This window comes from Cupressus sempervirens, chromosome 7, assembly GCF_028749045.1.
Source record: "Cupressus sempervirens isolate cs-2001-9-10 chromosome 7, ASM2874904v1, whole genome shotgun sequence".
NCBI lineage: Eukaryota > Viridiplantae > Streptophyta > Pinopsida > Cupressales > Cupressaceae > Cupressus > Cupressus sempervirens.
The window spans coordinates 285,276,589-285,293,499 of record NC_143124.1 but is presented as its reverse complement, the minus strand read 5'-3'; the positions used below and the strand labels follow the sequence as shown (position 1 = coordinate 285,293,499).

The following is a 16,911-nucleotide window of genomic DNA, read 5'->3' as shown; positions in this document are numbered from 1 at the left end:
TTAGTTGTGTTATTTCTCAATATTAGCTATGAATTTGTTTCCAACAGTTTAATAATCATTTACAATAGGAGATTAATAATCAGTGACTACAATAATGATAATTTTCACAGATTGCTCAATATTCTTTTGAATGTAGTTGGCATCAATTCAATCACATCTCCTCGTACTTCCTTGATGCTTGTTTCTCATTTGTCTCAAAATTTAAAAGAAATAGTTTTTCTAAATAGATTGATGCAATCTCATGGGAAACATAAGAAAATGATGTCATTTTGTAAAGGAGATTCTCTGAAGGACATGCAAATTATTGAAGGTAATTTACTACAAGTGATGTGGGATCTCCCTATAGCAGAAAAATCTAGATTTAGAAATTCATCTGTAGTCTACTTTTTCAAGAAATAAATGCATTATTCTAAATATGAGATTGCTTTCAATAGAATTATAATGCCTAGTAAATATATTAGAAAAGGTAACAACATCTTCATCTAACTTGCTGATGTATCTTCTTCACCATGTCTGCCTTACACACACAATAGTGAATAGTCCCCAAAATCCAATAGAAAAGGTAGCGATACAGCTAGCATACGAATACCAAGGATTACCTATTCCCTCTTCCTTGTCATCATCCCCATCCATAATTTGAATAATGGGACTGATGTGTGGTGATCCTGGGCGTTTGTTATCAAGTGGGAAGCCACAAAGACAAGGGTTACCAAAAAAATAGGCCTCATTAAAGGTGGAGAATTGACCTTCCATTGGAATCTTCAGACAAAGTTTGTTATTGGATGCGATGAAAACAAATAAGAATTGAAGGAGTTGCATCTCTTCTTGGATCAAAAGAGATGACTATTAGATATACTCCTAAAAAAAATGACATTGTTGAAAAGAAGAATAGGACTTTAGTGGAAATGGCAAGTTGTATGATACAATCTAAGAGTCTTCCTTTGTTTCTATGGGCTGATGTAGTTAATACTGCATTTCATGTTTTGAATAGATCTCCCACAAGTGTTTTACAAAACATCACTCCTGAAGAAGATTGGAGTGGGAGGAAATATTAAGTATTTTAGAGTGTTTAGATGTGAATCATATGCTCATGTGCCAAATGAGATTAGAGAAAAGAAATTTGATAAGAAGAACATTAAGTGCATCAATGTCGGGTATGATGACCAAGGAAAGGATATAGGTTGTATGATCCTAGTGTAGAAGATGTGTTTACTAGTAGGAATCTCAAGCTTAATGAGAGCTTTCATGATGTGCCAAAATTCTCTCCTATTCCACAAGTGACTATATATACTCATGAATCTCCCAATGATTTTGAAATTGGTAAAAGTTCTAAAGCAACATCTGATATAGTTGAAGAATCTAGTCCTCCTCCAAAGTCTAAGAGTATTCAAGATATTTATCGAAGAATTTATCAAATTAACTTTGATTTAATAACCACCATAATGAAGACCAATGATCCCTAAACATATAAAGATGCTAAAGGAAACCATGAATGGGAAGAAGCTATGAAAATTGAGTATGATTTCTTGATAAAATATAAAACTTAGGAATTGGTAGAGTTACCAAAGGGTAAGAGTGTGGTTAACAATAAGTGAGTTTATAAGACTAAGTTCAGGTCAGATGGGAGCATTGAAAAACATAAGGCAAGACTAGTAGTAATAGGATATTCACAAAAAGAGGGAATTCATTACACAAAAACTTTTTCCCCGGTAGCAAAGATTAGTACTGTCACGGCTATTATAGCATTAGTAGCTCATTTTAAGCGGCCTTTACACCAAATGAATGTTAAAAACACATTTTTGAATGATGAAATTGATGAAGAAATCTATATGACTCAACTAAAAAGATTTAAAATTGAAGGGAAAGAACATTTGGTTTGCAAATTAAGGAAGTCTTGAGATGGTTTAAAACAAGCTCCAAGGGATAGGTGTGCTAAGATTGATGAATATTTTCAAACTCAAGGCTTTTATAATAGTCCTTGCGATCCAAATTTGTATGCAAAGGAATTTGATGATGGCGATATCATAATTATTGTGCTCTATGTTGATGATATTATTATCACAGGACATAGCTTGGATCAAATCAGTAACATAAAGTTAAGTTTACAAGATACATTTGAGATGATAGATCTTGGTTTTCTACACTATTTCCTTGGGATACAAGTATGGAAAAATGATGATGGTGTTTACCTTTCTCAAACAAAGTATGCTCTAGACATGTTCAAGAGGTTTAGAATGGAAGATTGTAAGAGTGTATCTACTCCAATTTCTCCAGGATTAAAATTAAGAAAGGACATGGAAGGTGAAGATTTAGATCCTACCTTATATAGGCAATTGGTGGGTAGTCTTGTGTATTCGACACACTATTGTCCTGATATTTCTTTTGCAGTTAGTGTGGTTTCTAGATTTTTGAGTTCATCTAAAGTTCCACGTTGGATAGTAGCTAAAAGAATAGTAAGATATGTGAAAGGGACTTTAACAATGAGCATCTATTATTCATCTAATGGAGATGTTCCCCTTATTGGCTATTCAGATTTTGATTGGTTAGGATGTGCAGATGATCGTAAGTCCACTGTAGGTTATGTTGTCTATCTTGGTGTAGGTCCCATTTCTTGGTGTAGTAAAAAGTAGTCTACCATTGCTCTATCCACTACAGAAGCTGAATATACTTTTGAAAATGAAGCACCAAAAGAAATCACTTGGTTATGTGCTATCCTATGGGTCCTCAAGCAACATCATGCAGGGCCTACTCTACTTCATTGTGACAATCAAAGTGCCATCTTATTGTCTAAGAATCTAGTGTTTCATGCCCGCACCAAACAATATTGAGGTCTACCATCATCTGATCCAACAAAATGAGATTCATCTACAATATTGCAAAAAGACCAAATTGCTGATTTATTCACCAAGGCCTTAAGTGAAGCAAAGTTTGTATCTCTTCAACATCTTTTGGGCTTATGAGAAGTCACCTGACTATCTTATGGTTGTCATTCATGGAGGATTGTTATGAATTCCAACCATTTTGTTTTGGAAATATATGATTGTAAATGGGTACCTAACAAGGCTTAAGACCGGGACCCATCATATCTAGATTATAGGGAGACATTTACATAGTTAGTATAGATATTTAGCATAATTAGTGTAATTAATTTAGAGAGGATGTTAGAATAAATTAATTACTATGATGAGCAAGAAATATCTGAAAACACACATTTACTATGTGCAGCCATCCATTGTTGTCTACAGCCGCCTACCTCAACTGAAGTCATTAATATTCCAACTAACTATACTTCTGCATATAAATAAAATGACTGAGGTTGGTGTAGCAGTGCTCATTTCCTGATGAGTATTATGCTGTGAATGTGATCCATTTCATATTTGTTTTCATTATAAAATATATTATAAACATAATAATTTAAATACAATTAGAACTATTCTAAAGACATAACTGACGATGTCAGAAGTAATGGACTATGGCATCCCTTGGGACAACAGATATGACAGTCGGGCCGGTGCCAATAAGTTGCACCGTAGCCGGTGCCATTTGGTACAAGTGATGCGGGATCTCCCTGCGGCTGAAAAATCTAGATTCAGAAATTCATCTGTCGTCTTCTTTTTCAAGAAGCAGATGCATTATTCTAAAGATGAGATTGCTTTTGATAACGTTCTAATGCCCAGTAAATATATCAGAAAAGCTAACAACAACTTCATCTAACTTGTTAATGTATCTTCTTCGCCATGACCGTCTTGCACACACAATTGCAAATACTCCCCAAAATCCAATAGCAAATGTAGCCATACAGCTAACATACCAATACCAAGGATAACCCGTTCCCTCTTCCTTGTCATCATCCCCATCCCCAATTTGAATAATGGGAATGATGCGTGGTGATCCTGGGCATCTGTTATCAAGTGGGAAGCCACAAAGACAGGGGTTGCCATAAAAATAGGCCTCATTAAAGGTGGAGAATTGACCTTCCGTTGGAATCTTGCCACAAAGCCTGTTATTAGACACGATGAAAACAGATAAGAAGTAAAGGAGTTGCATCTCTTCTGGGATCCTGCCTTGCAATTTATTATAGGAAAGATCCAGAGACTCTATTTGCTCTAGCATTCCCAATGTATGGGGAATTTCTCCACTAAGATTGTTTCTGGAGATATTGAGAATATGTAAACCATTAAAAACACCCATTGTTGAAGGAATGCTACCTGACAGCTGATTTCCAGACAGGTCAATGCATGTTACAAGTAACAAAGTAGAATCCACATATATCAACTTTGTTTCTTTGGTAGTGATTGAGATCTCTTCTTTGTAATAGGACGGCGTACCATTCGAGTATTGTACTACTAAGCTTCTGGCTTGAACCATTCCTGCAGCTAATTTCTCCAACTCAGTAGGAATGGGTCCAGTCAAATAGTTTTCTGACAAATCTAAAACATGAAGATGGCTGAGATTGCCCAAGTGAGGTGGAATAGAACCTGTAAAGCTGTTTTTCCTCAACACAAGTATCATCAACTGGGAGAGTTTTGATATCCAGTTGGGAATACCTCCAGAGAAAAAATTATTTCCAGCATCGAGAATCTCTAAATCAGAGCAGTTGGACAAACTCTCTGGTAAATTTCCCTTCAGCTTGTTGTCATTCAGGTGCATTGATTTGAGTTGGTATAGCCTTCCCATGGCAAATGGAATCTCTCCATCCAAACCGGTATTTGCTAGGTTCAATCTCATTAGAACTGAACAATTTGTTATGCTGGATGGTATCTTGCCGGATAATCTGTTATGCGAGAGACCTAAAACCTGGATATTTGGAAGTAGCATACCAATTTGGCTAGGAATAACTCCTGTGAAGCCATTATTGGAAAGGACCAGTGCTCGAAGGGACTGGGGAAGCGAAGGAAGAGGACCACTTAACATATTATTGCGCAGATCCAGGTGTTGATATGTTCCTTGCAAAATAGGGGGAAGTTGACCTTCTAAACTATTGTATGACAAATTAAGGTAGTTTGCGACTTTGAGATCCCAAAGCCAGGACGGAATGCTTCCAACGAGACTATTGTTGGAGAGATCCAAACCCAATAATCTATACTGCGTTGAAAGAAATGTAGGGATGGAACCTCGAATATTACAGGAGGCCAATCCTAAAACTTGAAAGGAGATTTTGGGTACCCAATCAGGATTTAGGTAAACAGTCAACTGGTTATACGAAATATAGAGGCGAACAAGGCTGGAAGTATTTTCAAAAGCCTGGAGAGAAAATTCGCCATCGAGACTGTTAAAACTGAGATCAATGAATACTATGTGTTGTAGATGTCCTAAAGAAGTAGGAACGGTGCCGTTCAACTGATTGGATTGTAGATCAAATCTGCGAAGTGCTGAAAGTCCTTCCAACTGAGAAGGTAAGTTGCCACTGAGCTGATTGAAGGAGAGGTCCAGAACTGTCAACTTAGAAAGCTGAGCGAGCGACGGTGGAATCAGTCCTCTCAAGGAGTTATCTCTCAGTATGAGTCCGCCAAGAAGAGAGAGATTGCCAAGAGAGGCGGGAAGAGACCCACCTAGTTTTGTCCCTATAACTGCGAGGCTTCTTAGGGACGAAATATTTCCTATGGAAGACGGCAAACGTCCGCTTATACAGCGCCCTGAGAGATAAAGCAGAGAGAGTTGAGGCCATCCGCTGCCTAAAATTTCGCCTATGTCTCCACTTAACAAATCATTTTCGGACATTCTGAGCTCTTGGAGGTGAGGTAATCTGGAGAGAGTGAGCGGGAATTGGCCTGTTAGACCGCACTTATAAAAACTGAGCGAAACCAGACTAGTCATATTTCCCACCCATGAAGGAACTGCGGAAGAAAAATTATTGCCGTGAAAATCAAGGTGTAGGATAGATGTGAGATTGAGGAGAAAAGTGGGAAATGGGCCTGTCAATTTGGTGTTACTCATGTCAAGGAAGCGCAGACCATTAAGAGAAGACAAGTATTGTCCCAGCTCTTCAAATTTTCCATATAGCTCCACGTATTTCACTGACAAGTACTGTAACCTCGTAAGGTTTCGCACCCACTCTAAGCTTGACCAACATTTGAACGCATCCTCCTCGGTCATGGCAATATTCAAATACTCGAGCTTTGTGAGATTCCCTAGCCCCAACGGAATCTCGCCTTCGAAAGAATTGTTGCGCATGTCCAGGTGCTTCAGTTCTCCGAGTCCAGATATACCTGAATCCAAAACACAAGTTTTTGAAGTCTGATAATGCATTTAAAGAAGGACCATGTATATATTTTTTTAAATTTAACTGAACTCTCATTTTACTGGATTTTATATTCCGAAAGTGTAACAATAAGAACTGAGAGACATAATCATACAAAAACATCACGTATTATCTGTGTCACATTTTAAGAAACTATTAATATGTTAATTGTGGAATCACCAAATACTTGATTAAAAGTATTTATACAGTTTATCTATAAAAATAAATAGAAACTTAAAAATCTAATTATCTCATGTAGAATCACTTGGTCAAATAGAGATCTAAGTGTTTTCAGAAATACCCGTAGGTATTGCACCAGTGAAACCATTGGAGCTTATATCCAAATATACCAATTGCTTTAATTCGAACAGAGGACTGAAGGTATGAATTGCCGACGAGCTTTTCAGCACTAATTTTGAGAGGCGCAGTTCGGTGACATGAGATGTGAGATTGCTGCATTCAACGCCATCCCATTCACAGCAATTAAAGCTCTTCCATGAAGGAACTATTCCTCCTACCTCAGTCTTGAATCTCAGCAGAACAAGCCTTTCCTTAGGTACACATTCAATGTTGTTGCACTTGCAAACTATGATAGCAGTACTGCAGCTTATCAAAAACATTAACCATGTATGTTTCTCCATTTTTATAGCAATATCAATTTGCCCAAGGAACCAAGATATAAAAGATTTACAGAAAAAATCTTTAATGAGTGTATGGGTCTTTAGTCTATTGATATAGCACTTGGCTCTAATAATTTGATATCGTTTGATAGAATTAATTGATTCATTAAAAACCTTTTAATAAGAAAAAGTTCAATAATATTATTTAAAATTTGGAAAAAAATTACTATGTTTTGGTGAATTTGGAAAAAACAAAAAGTTTGACTTTATTTTTTCTTTGGTAATTTTTTTGTGAGAGATTCACAGATACCAATTATCTGTAACATTTATCCCATACAGTCATCATTCTGGTTAAGGAGGATCTACATCTCTGACAAAGATTAGAATATATCTTAGAAGATTTGACCCTTCATGATATTTGTTGGCAGATTTTATACCATTCAAAATTTTATCAGTCTTCAAACCACTCAATTTTTACAATTTTTGTAATGAGTTACAGATTATTTATTAATTATTGGTGCCAGCTACATAAGTTTTAGTTTTCTTCCACTAAAATTAGAATATTTTGAAAATTGAAATCAAAGAAATTTACTTCAAAATTAAAACAAAAAGATCAGTGATAAATTGTAAATCGGGATTTAAGTGATATATTAAATGGAGCATAGCAATCGCCAACAAACACACTGATATCGAAATTAATACATCACATCGAAATAATTGCTTAATATTAGTCAAGAGAACTTCCAGAAGGCAAGCAACTTTGAGGAGAATACGCCCTCATCTATTTGGCATTTTTTCTTGATTTAATATTCGGTGAGAAATTTCGGGCAGCTTCGGTCAATTTTTTTGAACATTATTGAGTTACTAATGACACAACAATATGTTTAGGTATGAATATGACATTTCAGCAACCTTGGATTTCAATGATATATTAAATGGAGCATATCAATCGCCAACAAACACACTGATATCAAATATCAAAATTAATACATCACATCGAAATAATTGCTTAATATCAATCCAGAGAACTTCTAGAAGCAAGCAACTTTGAGGAGAATACGCCTTCATCTGTTTGGCATTTTTTCTTGATTTAATATTCGGTGAGAAATTTCGGGCAGCTTCGGTCAATTTTTTTTAACATTATTGAGTTAGTAATGAGACAAAAACATGTTTAGGTACGAATATGACATTTCAGCAACCTTAATAGTTTAGTTCCCATACCATTTAAAAGTTCGTTTCCATCTTTGTGTATGGAATACTAGAGGTATGTAGTTTGGATATTAATTATGGGGGATGCCTATATAGCACCTAAAATGTACTATTTACTATAATTATGAACTTAATTAAAACTTATTTAATCATAAATTGAAATATAATAAAAATATTCTTTATTTATTTAATGATATATCAATTGTTTGTCTTCGTGAGATGTTTTGTACTTTTCATGGGTATTCAAATAGACAAGTTTTAAAAAGTTAAAGCGTTGTCAATATAGGAATACTTTCATAGTGGTCATGATGAAGGTACAGCTCTGATACCACTGACAAAGGTACGTTTTGATACCACTGACAAAGGGCCACACCACCCTTACCAACTCATGACAAAGAATGCAACAAGATCTCTCAAGATCCAATCCAAACCCAAGCTAGTCCAGATCCACACTCTAGTAGAAACATCCGAGATCTCAACTTGTGCTCACAAGCCACCAAGCAACCTCCTTGTTTCTAAACCGCAGTCACTAGCTCTTCTCCAACTTTATCCAAGATCCAAGTGTAAACTGTCTCACATTCAGCACTCTGTCTACACACTCACAACTCCATCACAATCCTACTGTAAACTGCCTCACATTCGACACTCTGTCCATAGACTCAAGAAATCCCACTCTTCACTTTTTCTTTCTCTTTCACACCTTGAAGCCTTCACACTTTCACACTTTCAAGCTTTTTCTTTCCAAAGCTTTCACCTTCCACAACTTCTCCTTCTCAAACTTCTCTTTCTCGAGCTCTCACCTTCTTCTCAAGCTTCCACTTCTCAAGATTTCACTTCTCAAGTTTCTCCTTGAGCTTCTACTCCTCAAGCTTCCCCTTGAGCTTCTCCTTGAGCTTTTACTCCTCAAGCTTCCCCTTGAGCTTTTACCTTCCCAAGCTACTTCTTGAGCTTGATTTAGAAATGCTCATATGCTTTGCTTAAATAGGCACTTACCACCCCATGCATGACTTATCCACAACCTTCTAGAGTTCCTCCATAACCTTCTACAACTTCCACAACCTTCTACAACTTCCACAACTTTCTACAATATTCATAACTTTCTAGAATTCTACCCACTCACTTCGATAAATGGAATGACAACTATTTATTTTTTATTTTTCTCTATTATGCCATCTATGCACCTCGAAAATAAAAATCCTCTTTTCCTTTCTTTTCTCCTTTTTCAATTTTTTTTAATTTTTATTATTTCTCCTCTAATTTTTGTCATTTTCTCTCTCCTCCACAATTTTTTTTTAATTTTCTTTTTTTTTTTAAAAATAATTTTCCATGCAAGATGCTCTTGCATCAGACTCCCCTGGTAGATAGAAAAGTGTGCCCCACACTTTGACTCCACAAAAGAAAGATCTACCACCATCTTCATCTTCACCAAAGGTTTCCACCTCAACAAGGACAACAAAACCACCATACAAATCTTCCACATCTTCATCACTCTATCAAATACCAGAATCTCAACAATCCAATTAGCATGCTCACTCCCAAGAACAAACTGAACATAATTCTTCATCAACAAACCCTCATTCACATCAACAACTAGTGAATCCACACCAGTAGCAACAAACCCCGCATCAGCAGCCACATGTAGGTCTCCATCAACACATGCCAAACTCTCAACACCAACAACCTCATTGCTCACAACAAGATGCTCTGCAATACATAACTCACCTCCAACAACTGGATCATCCATGACCGAGTACTCCACAATATCCATGTTAGACTCAACCAATTGATCATAAGAACCAATCTCCATTCCAACAGCAACAACATTAGGAATATCTTCAGCAACAACCTCTAGTTTCTCTATAGGTTCTGCATCAAACTCCAAAAACTGATCAACAAAACCAACCTCTTCCACCTTGACCTTATTAGCTTGATCAACCAATCTAGCATCCAACCGAGAAATCATCTTAGAAAAATTTCTCTCCACTATATCATGAATTTTTGCAATCATCTTAGGGTCCAATCCTCTCGGAGCCATCTCCCAAGATCTTCGTAAACCCTTTGCAAAAAATCCTTCCCACGCTCCTTGTGACAACCAAATTGTTTGCAAGTCAGATTGCAACCTACCACCTTGCATGAATAATCAGGAACCACATCACAAGTCTAGGACAATGGATCTGCAATCCACCAACTCTCCACAATCATGCCTCAACAAGTTCAAACTCTCATCTCCGCATCAATCCATCAATCTGCATGTCCTCCCAAGGTCCTAGTGCAAACTGCCTTAGCTTCGGCGATCTGTTTACAAGCTCAGGAACTCCCACTCTAATAAACTTCACCCAACCAAGGTCTTGGTACAAACCGCCTCACACTTCGACAATTTGCTTGTACACTCAGGAACTCCTACTCTAATAAACTTCACCCAACCAAGGTCCTGGTACAAGTTGCCTCACACTTCGGCGATCTACTTGTACACTCAGGAACACCTGCTCTGATAAACTTCACCCAACCAAGGTCCTGGTACAAACTGCCTCACACTTCGATGATCTTCTTGTACACTCAGGAACTCCTGCTCTGATACCACTGATGAAGGTACAATTTTGATACCAATGATGAAGGTACGCTCTGATACCACTAACAAATGGCCACACCACCCTTACCAACTCATGACAAAGAATGCAACAAGATCTCTCAAGATCCAATCCAAACCTAGGCTAGTCCAGATCCACACTCTGGTAGAAACCTCTGAGATCTCAACTTGTGCTCACAAGCCACCAAGCAACCTCCTTGTTTCTAAACCGTAGTCACTAGCTCTTCTCCAACTTTATCCAAGATCCAAGTGTAAACTACCTCACATTTGGCACTCTGTCTACATGCTCACAACTCCATCACAATCCTGTTGTAAACTACCTCACATTCGGTGCTCTATCCACAGACTCAGGAGATCTCACTCTTCACTTTCTCTTTCTCTTTCACACCTTGAAGCCTTCACACTTTCACACTTTCAACCTTTTTCCTTCCAAAGCTTTCACCTTCCACAACTTCTCCTTCTCAAGCTTCTCCTTCTCGAGCTCTCACCTTCTTCTCAAGCTTCCACTTCTCAAGCTTTCACTTCTCAAGCTTCTCCTTGAGCTTCTACACCTCAAGCTTCTCCTTGAGCTTCTCCTTGAGCTTCTACTCCTCAAGCTTCCCCTTGAGCTTTTACCTTCCCAAGCTACTTCTTGAGCTTGATTTACAAATGCTCATATGCCTTGCTTAAATAGGCACTTACCACCCCATGCATGACTTATCCACAACCTTCTAGAATTCCCCCACAACCTTCTACAACTTCCACAACCTTCTACAACTTCCACAACTTTCTACAATATTCATAACTTTCTAGAATTCTACCCACTCACCTCGATAAATGGAATGACAACCATTTATTTTTTAATTTTTCTCTATTATGCCACCTATGCACCTCGAAAATAAAAATCCTCTTTTCCTTTCTTTTCTCCTTTTTCCCTTTTTTTAATTTTTATTATTTCTCCTCTAATTTTTGTCACTTTCTCTCTCCTCCACAATTTTTTTTTCCTCAATAATTTTCCATGCAAGATGCTCCTGCATCAGGTCAAGTGGTCAATCATTCTCTAGGGAGATTCCCTAATTTAATATTTGTTAAAAGAGCTCTATCCAATCCAAATTTGACCAAGGGTATTATGGGGAAAGGACTTCTTCACTCTAGAAGTGAATTTTCTAAACATTAGCTACATCATTAAAATTTGAAAGAGAAAAAATCAAAAATGGAGTAGGGAATATACAAATATCCAATTCCATTGGCTTTCAATCAAATTTTCAAAGAATTTGAGCAAGATATATTGTTGTGTCTCCACAACTCACACCCAATTTTAGCAATTTGGCCTAATATGAACCCTCTCTTTTTGGATTTTGTTCCTTATCATTGGGGCCCTTATGGTTGGGCTAGTTAGGTATCTAGTGAGTTAGAATGTGGGCATGTGTCCTGCTGGTAGTTGGATACTAGTCTGGGTTAACATGGTTCCCCTCCCCCCTTTTCACTTTATTATGTTGTTTTATAGGGAGTGAGTTCTTTAGTCCTTTTAGACCTTCACAGTGTTGGATTTCCCTAAATTGAGACACCCTTGAAGTGCTAATTCGTGACCTCCCCATGGAGTGAAGGCATAGCCATCAACCTATCAGTGTTCTTGGACCTTGATACATTAACACCCTGATACCTTGATAATTTGATAGTTTAAAAGTGATAACACTACCAACAAATGTGGCTAAGAAAATGCTTGTCACTTGGTCTTTTGTTTATTTTGTGATGCATTGGATATCAAAGTTTGTTATACTACTATCGATGATTCTCCTTTTACTGCTTTATAATATTTGATTTCTCGATCATCCTACTTCTTTTGGGATCATCCTTTGTGTTGTTGTAGTTAATTATTACTAATTACACTTAAGTTTACATAGGATAATGCATTTGCATATTAGTTACCATGTAGAAAGACAAGAGATCATATTTCATTTTAGATGGAGTTATTTCTCATCTCACACCTATTTATTTGTGAGATCTACCTTTGTGCTCCTATCACATTATCATCCTCTCACGGTTGCATTTTTTTTTTTCTACAATTGAAGATGGTCCAACTGCAATAGACATGTGATTTTACCTTATCTAGTTAATAGGTTATGACTTATAGCATCACTCCTAGTTATTATGCATTGACCATATATTTAAGTGCATCTACATGGATTGCATCCACTATTGTTTTGATTATTGATTGTCATTGCATGATCTAGGCATTTAGGGATCATATATTTTTTTGTCTCTTGTTGTGCTATCAACTAAGCTTCTAGATCTCCACATTTCCATTTCTTTTATTAGGAACATTCTTACATAGTATAAGAGTCATAGAAGGTTTCATTGCATAGTCATAGCAGAGATATTTGCTTCAATTTGTGGAGAACTATGATTTAGATTCATAGGTGTGGTGGCTCATGGGAACATCAAGAGAAAGATCTAACTTGACTATCATGGCGAAGTGGTTGTTTCAACAAATTTTGAGTATCAATTAGCCTACCTTAGGAAAATATCAATTTTGAGGAAATGTTTTTTTTGGAAATCAAACTTGGGAAACTTGATTTGCAAATGGTATAGAACTTTTAAATTTTAATTTTATTATGTTTATTTTTATTTGGATATTATCTTAATTTCTCATCATCCTTATGTGGATATTTATCATTGCATATATATATATATATATATTTTTTTTTTTTTTTTCTATTTTTTTTTGGTTCTTTGATCAGGTGTTCTATTAGTTATTACTTTTTTTAGGAAGACAACCACTTAATTTTTTTTTGTATTATTCTTCATTTCACCACCCCTATTCTCGTTGGAATTGGATACACTCTAAGAGGGAGAGAGGATGAATTAGAGTGTGACTCAATAATCACCTTTCTATATTATAACAAGTATTAACAATTTTGTGAGAAATTACAATATAATGAACCAGATTAAAAAAAAGACAACTTTTAGTTTAGTGAAAAAAATATAAATGCGTGAAAGAGATGTAAACTAAATGTATAAAAAAATTCTAAGGGAAAATGTTAGATCATCTAAATGGAACACAATTAGATACAATAACACATTATTTTTCAAGTTGGAAACCCTCAAAACTAATTGATTTTTTATAGGGGGAGAAACCACTCCAAATTTGTACCCCTTTATAGATTAAAATGAGCACCAAAACATTATAATGTTTAGAAGAACTTACTGCAAGGAGCATCCATTGACATAATAGTCAAGTTTGTTATTAGTGACATACACTTATTCAAATTGTAAGTATCTACCGAGCTTATTGTATAGTTAACAATGTTAACCAAGCATTTCAGTTGTCATCGAGTTCTATAGTTGCTACCGAGTCCCTTGGACAAATTTTAGTTTATGTCGAGTAGTTACAACTAGTGTGAAGATGAATAGTGTAAATCGAGCATTTTAGTATATGCCAATTTACCAGTGCAAACTGAGTTGTGTAGTTCTTACCAACTTCACAATTGATGGGATGCAAGTTCAGTGCTAATCGAGCTACTCAATGTTAACCAAGTGATTAAGTTTATACTAAGCTTGTAGTGGAAGCATTAACCAAGCCATGCAGTGTAAATCAAGTGATTTAGTTTATATGCCGAGTTTCATAGTATTTGTTGAGTCACTAATGCAGACTGAGTTCAAGACTATTTTTAAGTGATTAGTATGGACTGAGCTTCTATGTCTACCGAGTCCATGATGATGCCGAGTATTGATAGTGGATGCCAAGTATCAGAACCTCATTGAGTCAATCTTCAGAACTCAAGTGTCTACATTTGAGCCAACTTTATAATATTTGTGTAAACTAGTATTGTGGCTGATTTTGTAATTGTGTAATTGGATTAATATATATGTAATGTATTGTATCACATCCAAAGTGTGTAATGAAGAGAAATGTAATCGAATATAATCAAAGAAGAGAAGAAAGAGTGAATTACAAAGGCAAGAATAGTATAAGAAGCATGAATGATATACCAATCACAACAAGGTGATTGATACACTTAAAGGAATCTCACTCAACAAACCAAGTTGTAGATTAGAGATCAGATACTACTTCATCCTAATAGGTGGATTAGTCAAATCTTTTAACAAGGTCGACCTAACAGTCTTATGTGAATCTCTTTACTAAGTGCATACTTCATTCTATGTTTGTAAATCCTTTAACAAGGTGGACCTAGCAATCCTTATTGCTCCTAATAGGGTAGATCATCAAAAGTGATCAATGTAAGCCTTAATAGGTCAACTTTATACTACAATACTAAGGCTTGTGGGTATCATCCCCACCCCAGTTTGACTTTCTATTTGGAAGGTTTTTGGGTCACAAAAATCTTGTGTTAAAGTGTTGTGTATGCTTTCATATTTTTAGTTTCTCATGCATTCAGTTAGATCGAAATTCATATAAAGGATTAAGTAATTAAGTTCAAGTTTTATATGTTATTAATTTAGCCCTCCCCTCTTAGTAACTTAGCTTGTAATAATATTTCCAACAATTAGTATCAGAGCTTTGTGGTTCTCAGAGAAAGTTTAACAACTTGAGCAAAGATCAAAGACCATGGAGATATTCATACTTGGCAAGGCTATTGACAATGAGAAGCTGGATTTGGAAATGGCTATTGCCCAACTCAAGAAAGCAAAAGAGTAACTTTCTCAATCCTTGAAAAGAAGAAAAGATCTTGCAATTTAAATGAATGATCATCTCTACATTGAAGAAAGAATTGAAGACCTTCATTCAACAAGCAGCTTAGATGAAGCAAATGATGCAATCAAAGAACTCTTAGAAAAGAATGGTTCGCTGCAAGAAGATTTAAGGAAGCTAAGAAGAGAATAAGAAATTCAATTAGTAAGACTATGTGAACGCATGGAAGAAAAAAATAAAATAAAAGCAAAAATGGAAGGAAAAAATAATGAGATTCAACATTTATCCCTTCAACAAGCTGACTTCATTAATTAGCTCACCAATGCAAATGAAGAAATCATGAATCTAAGGTTAGAAAATGAATGATTGCAGAATGAGCTAAGCACTGAAAGGAAAATCAATGAAAGAATGATGAAATTCCAAGCAAGCATGAATGAATTGAATGAGAAAAATCTCTACAGAAAAAAAGGAAAAGAAGGAATTAGATATAAAGAAGAAGGTCAATCTTGCAAACAAGGAGCTCAAAAGAATCAAAGACCTACTTGTAATCATTGTGGTAAGATAAGTCATACATCAAACCAATGTTGGAGCAATGGGAAAGGAAGATTCAATGGAGAGTGCTACAACTGCAATTAGCATGGTCATAAGGGTAATGAATGCAAAGAGAAACTTAGCTTTGAAGACAAATGTCACAAATGTAAGAAACATGGATACAAGTCATCAAAATTGCAAAACCAAGATATTGAATCTAGTAGAACAAATTATAAAAGCTATATTTGGTTGGGACTACAACACTTGGTGTAGATGTCATTATTGTGGAGAATTTGGACACATTGGAATGAATTGTGTAAAGCATCACATGAGAAAAAGGGATACCACCAAAAGTTGTTTCATTTGTATAGAACTTGGTCATCTTGTCAAGAATTGCATGAATACTGAAAGAATTGAAGATTAAAAGAAGGCAAAAGTTGATAACATTAGGAAAAAAATGAGAAACAATGGATTCCAAAGTCTATCAAGAATGCAAGTCCAAGCAATGATAAAAAATTCACTCAAGAATTGGGTGACTCCACCATTTCTACTTGATTTATAAAGGGAAAACTAGAACTAGTCTAACAAAGAAGACATCTAAATCAGTTCCAATTGGCAAGATGGAAGATCCAAATTAGCATTCAAAATGCAACAGGGATCATCAAGCAACATATGAAATTATCACCAAGCAAGGTCGAGTTACTATCTCACCAAGCAAGGTTGGGTCACAGACTCTACCGAGTGAGGTTGGGAGTAACTAAAACTCATATGGTTATCGAGTCATGAAGACTTCACCGAGCATTCAATAAAAGGAAGTGGATGAAAGTCTATCAATTCAATCCAACATTCATGCCAAGCATTTATGGTGGAATTTGATAAAAGGAATGAATTCAAAGTCATTTTTACCATAAAATTTCAAGAGCTATTGCGTAGTGCGATCTTCAAGAGCATTCAAGCAATTTGAGTGAATTGTTACCGGTTTTTGAATTCTCTCAAAACTTGTGGAGTGAAGATGGCATCTAGTAGTAGCAAGGCGAAATGATGAAGGTTGAGTATGAAGATGATGATATCATAGAGTTTTTAATTGAAA

At 35.9% G+C, this 16,911-nt stretch overlaps 1 protein-coding gene across 1 annotated transcript; it reads right to left on the bottom strand.

Moving 5' to 3' along the window:
• Positions 1-3,563: 3,563 nt before the first annotated feature.
• Positions 3,564-6,897, bottom strand: LOC149546542 (uncharacterized). Its single transcript, XM_089794618.1, has 2 exons — positions 6,543-6,897; positions 3,564-6,209 (listed from the first exon to the last, which is right to left on the bottom strand). The coding sequence occupies exons 1-2, from the start codon at positions 6,880-6,882 to the stop codon at positions 3,667-3,669; spliced, it is 2,883 nt and encodes a 960-aa protein (XP_089650744.1). The 5' UTR covers positions 6,883-6,897; the 3' UTR covers positions 3,564-3,666.
• Between the last annotated feature and the right edge of the window lie 10,014 nt (positions 6,898-16,911).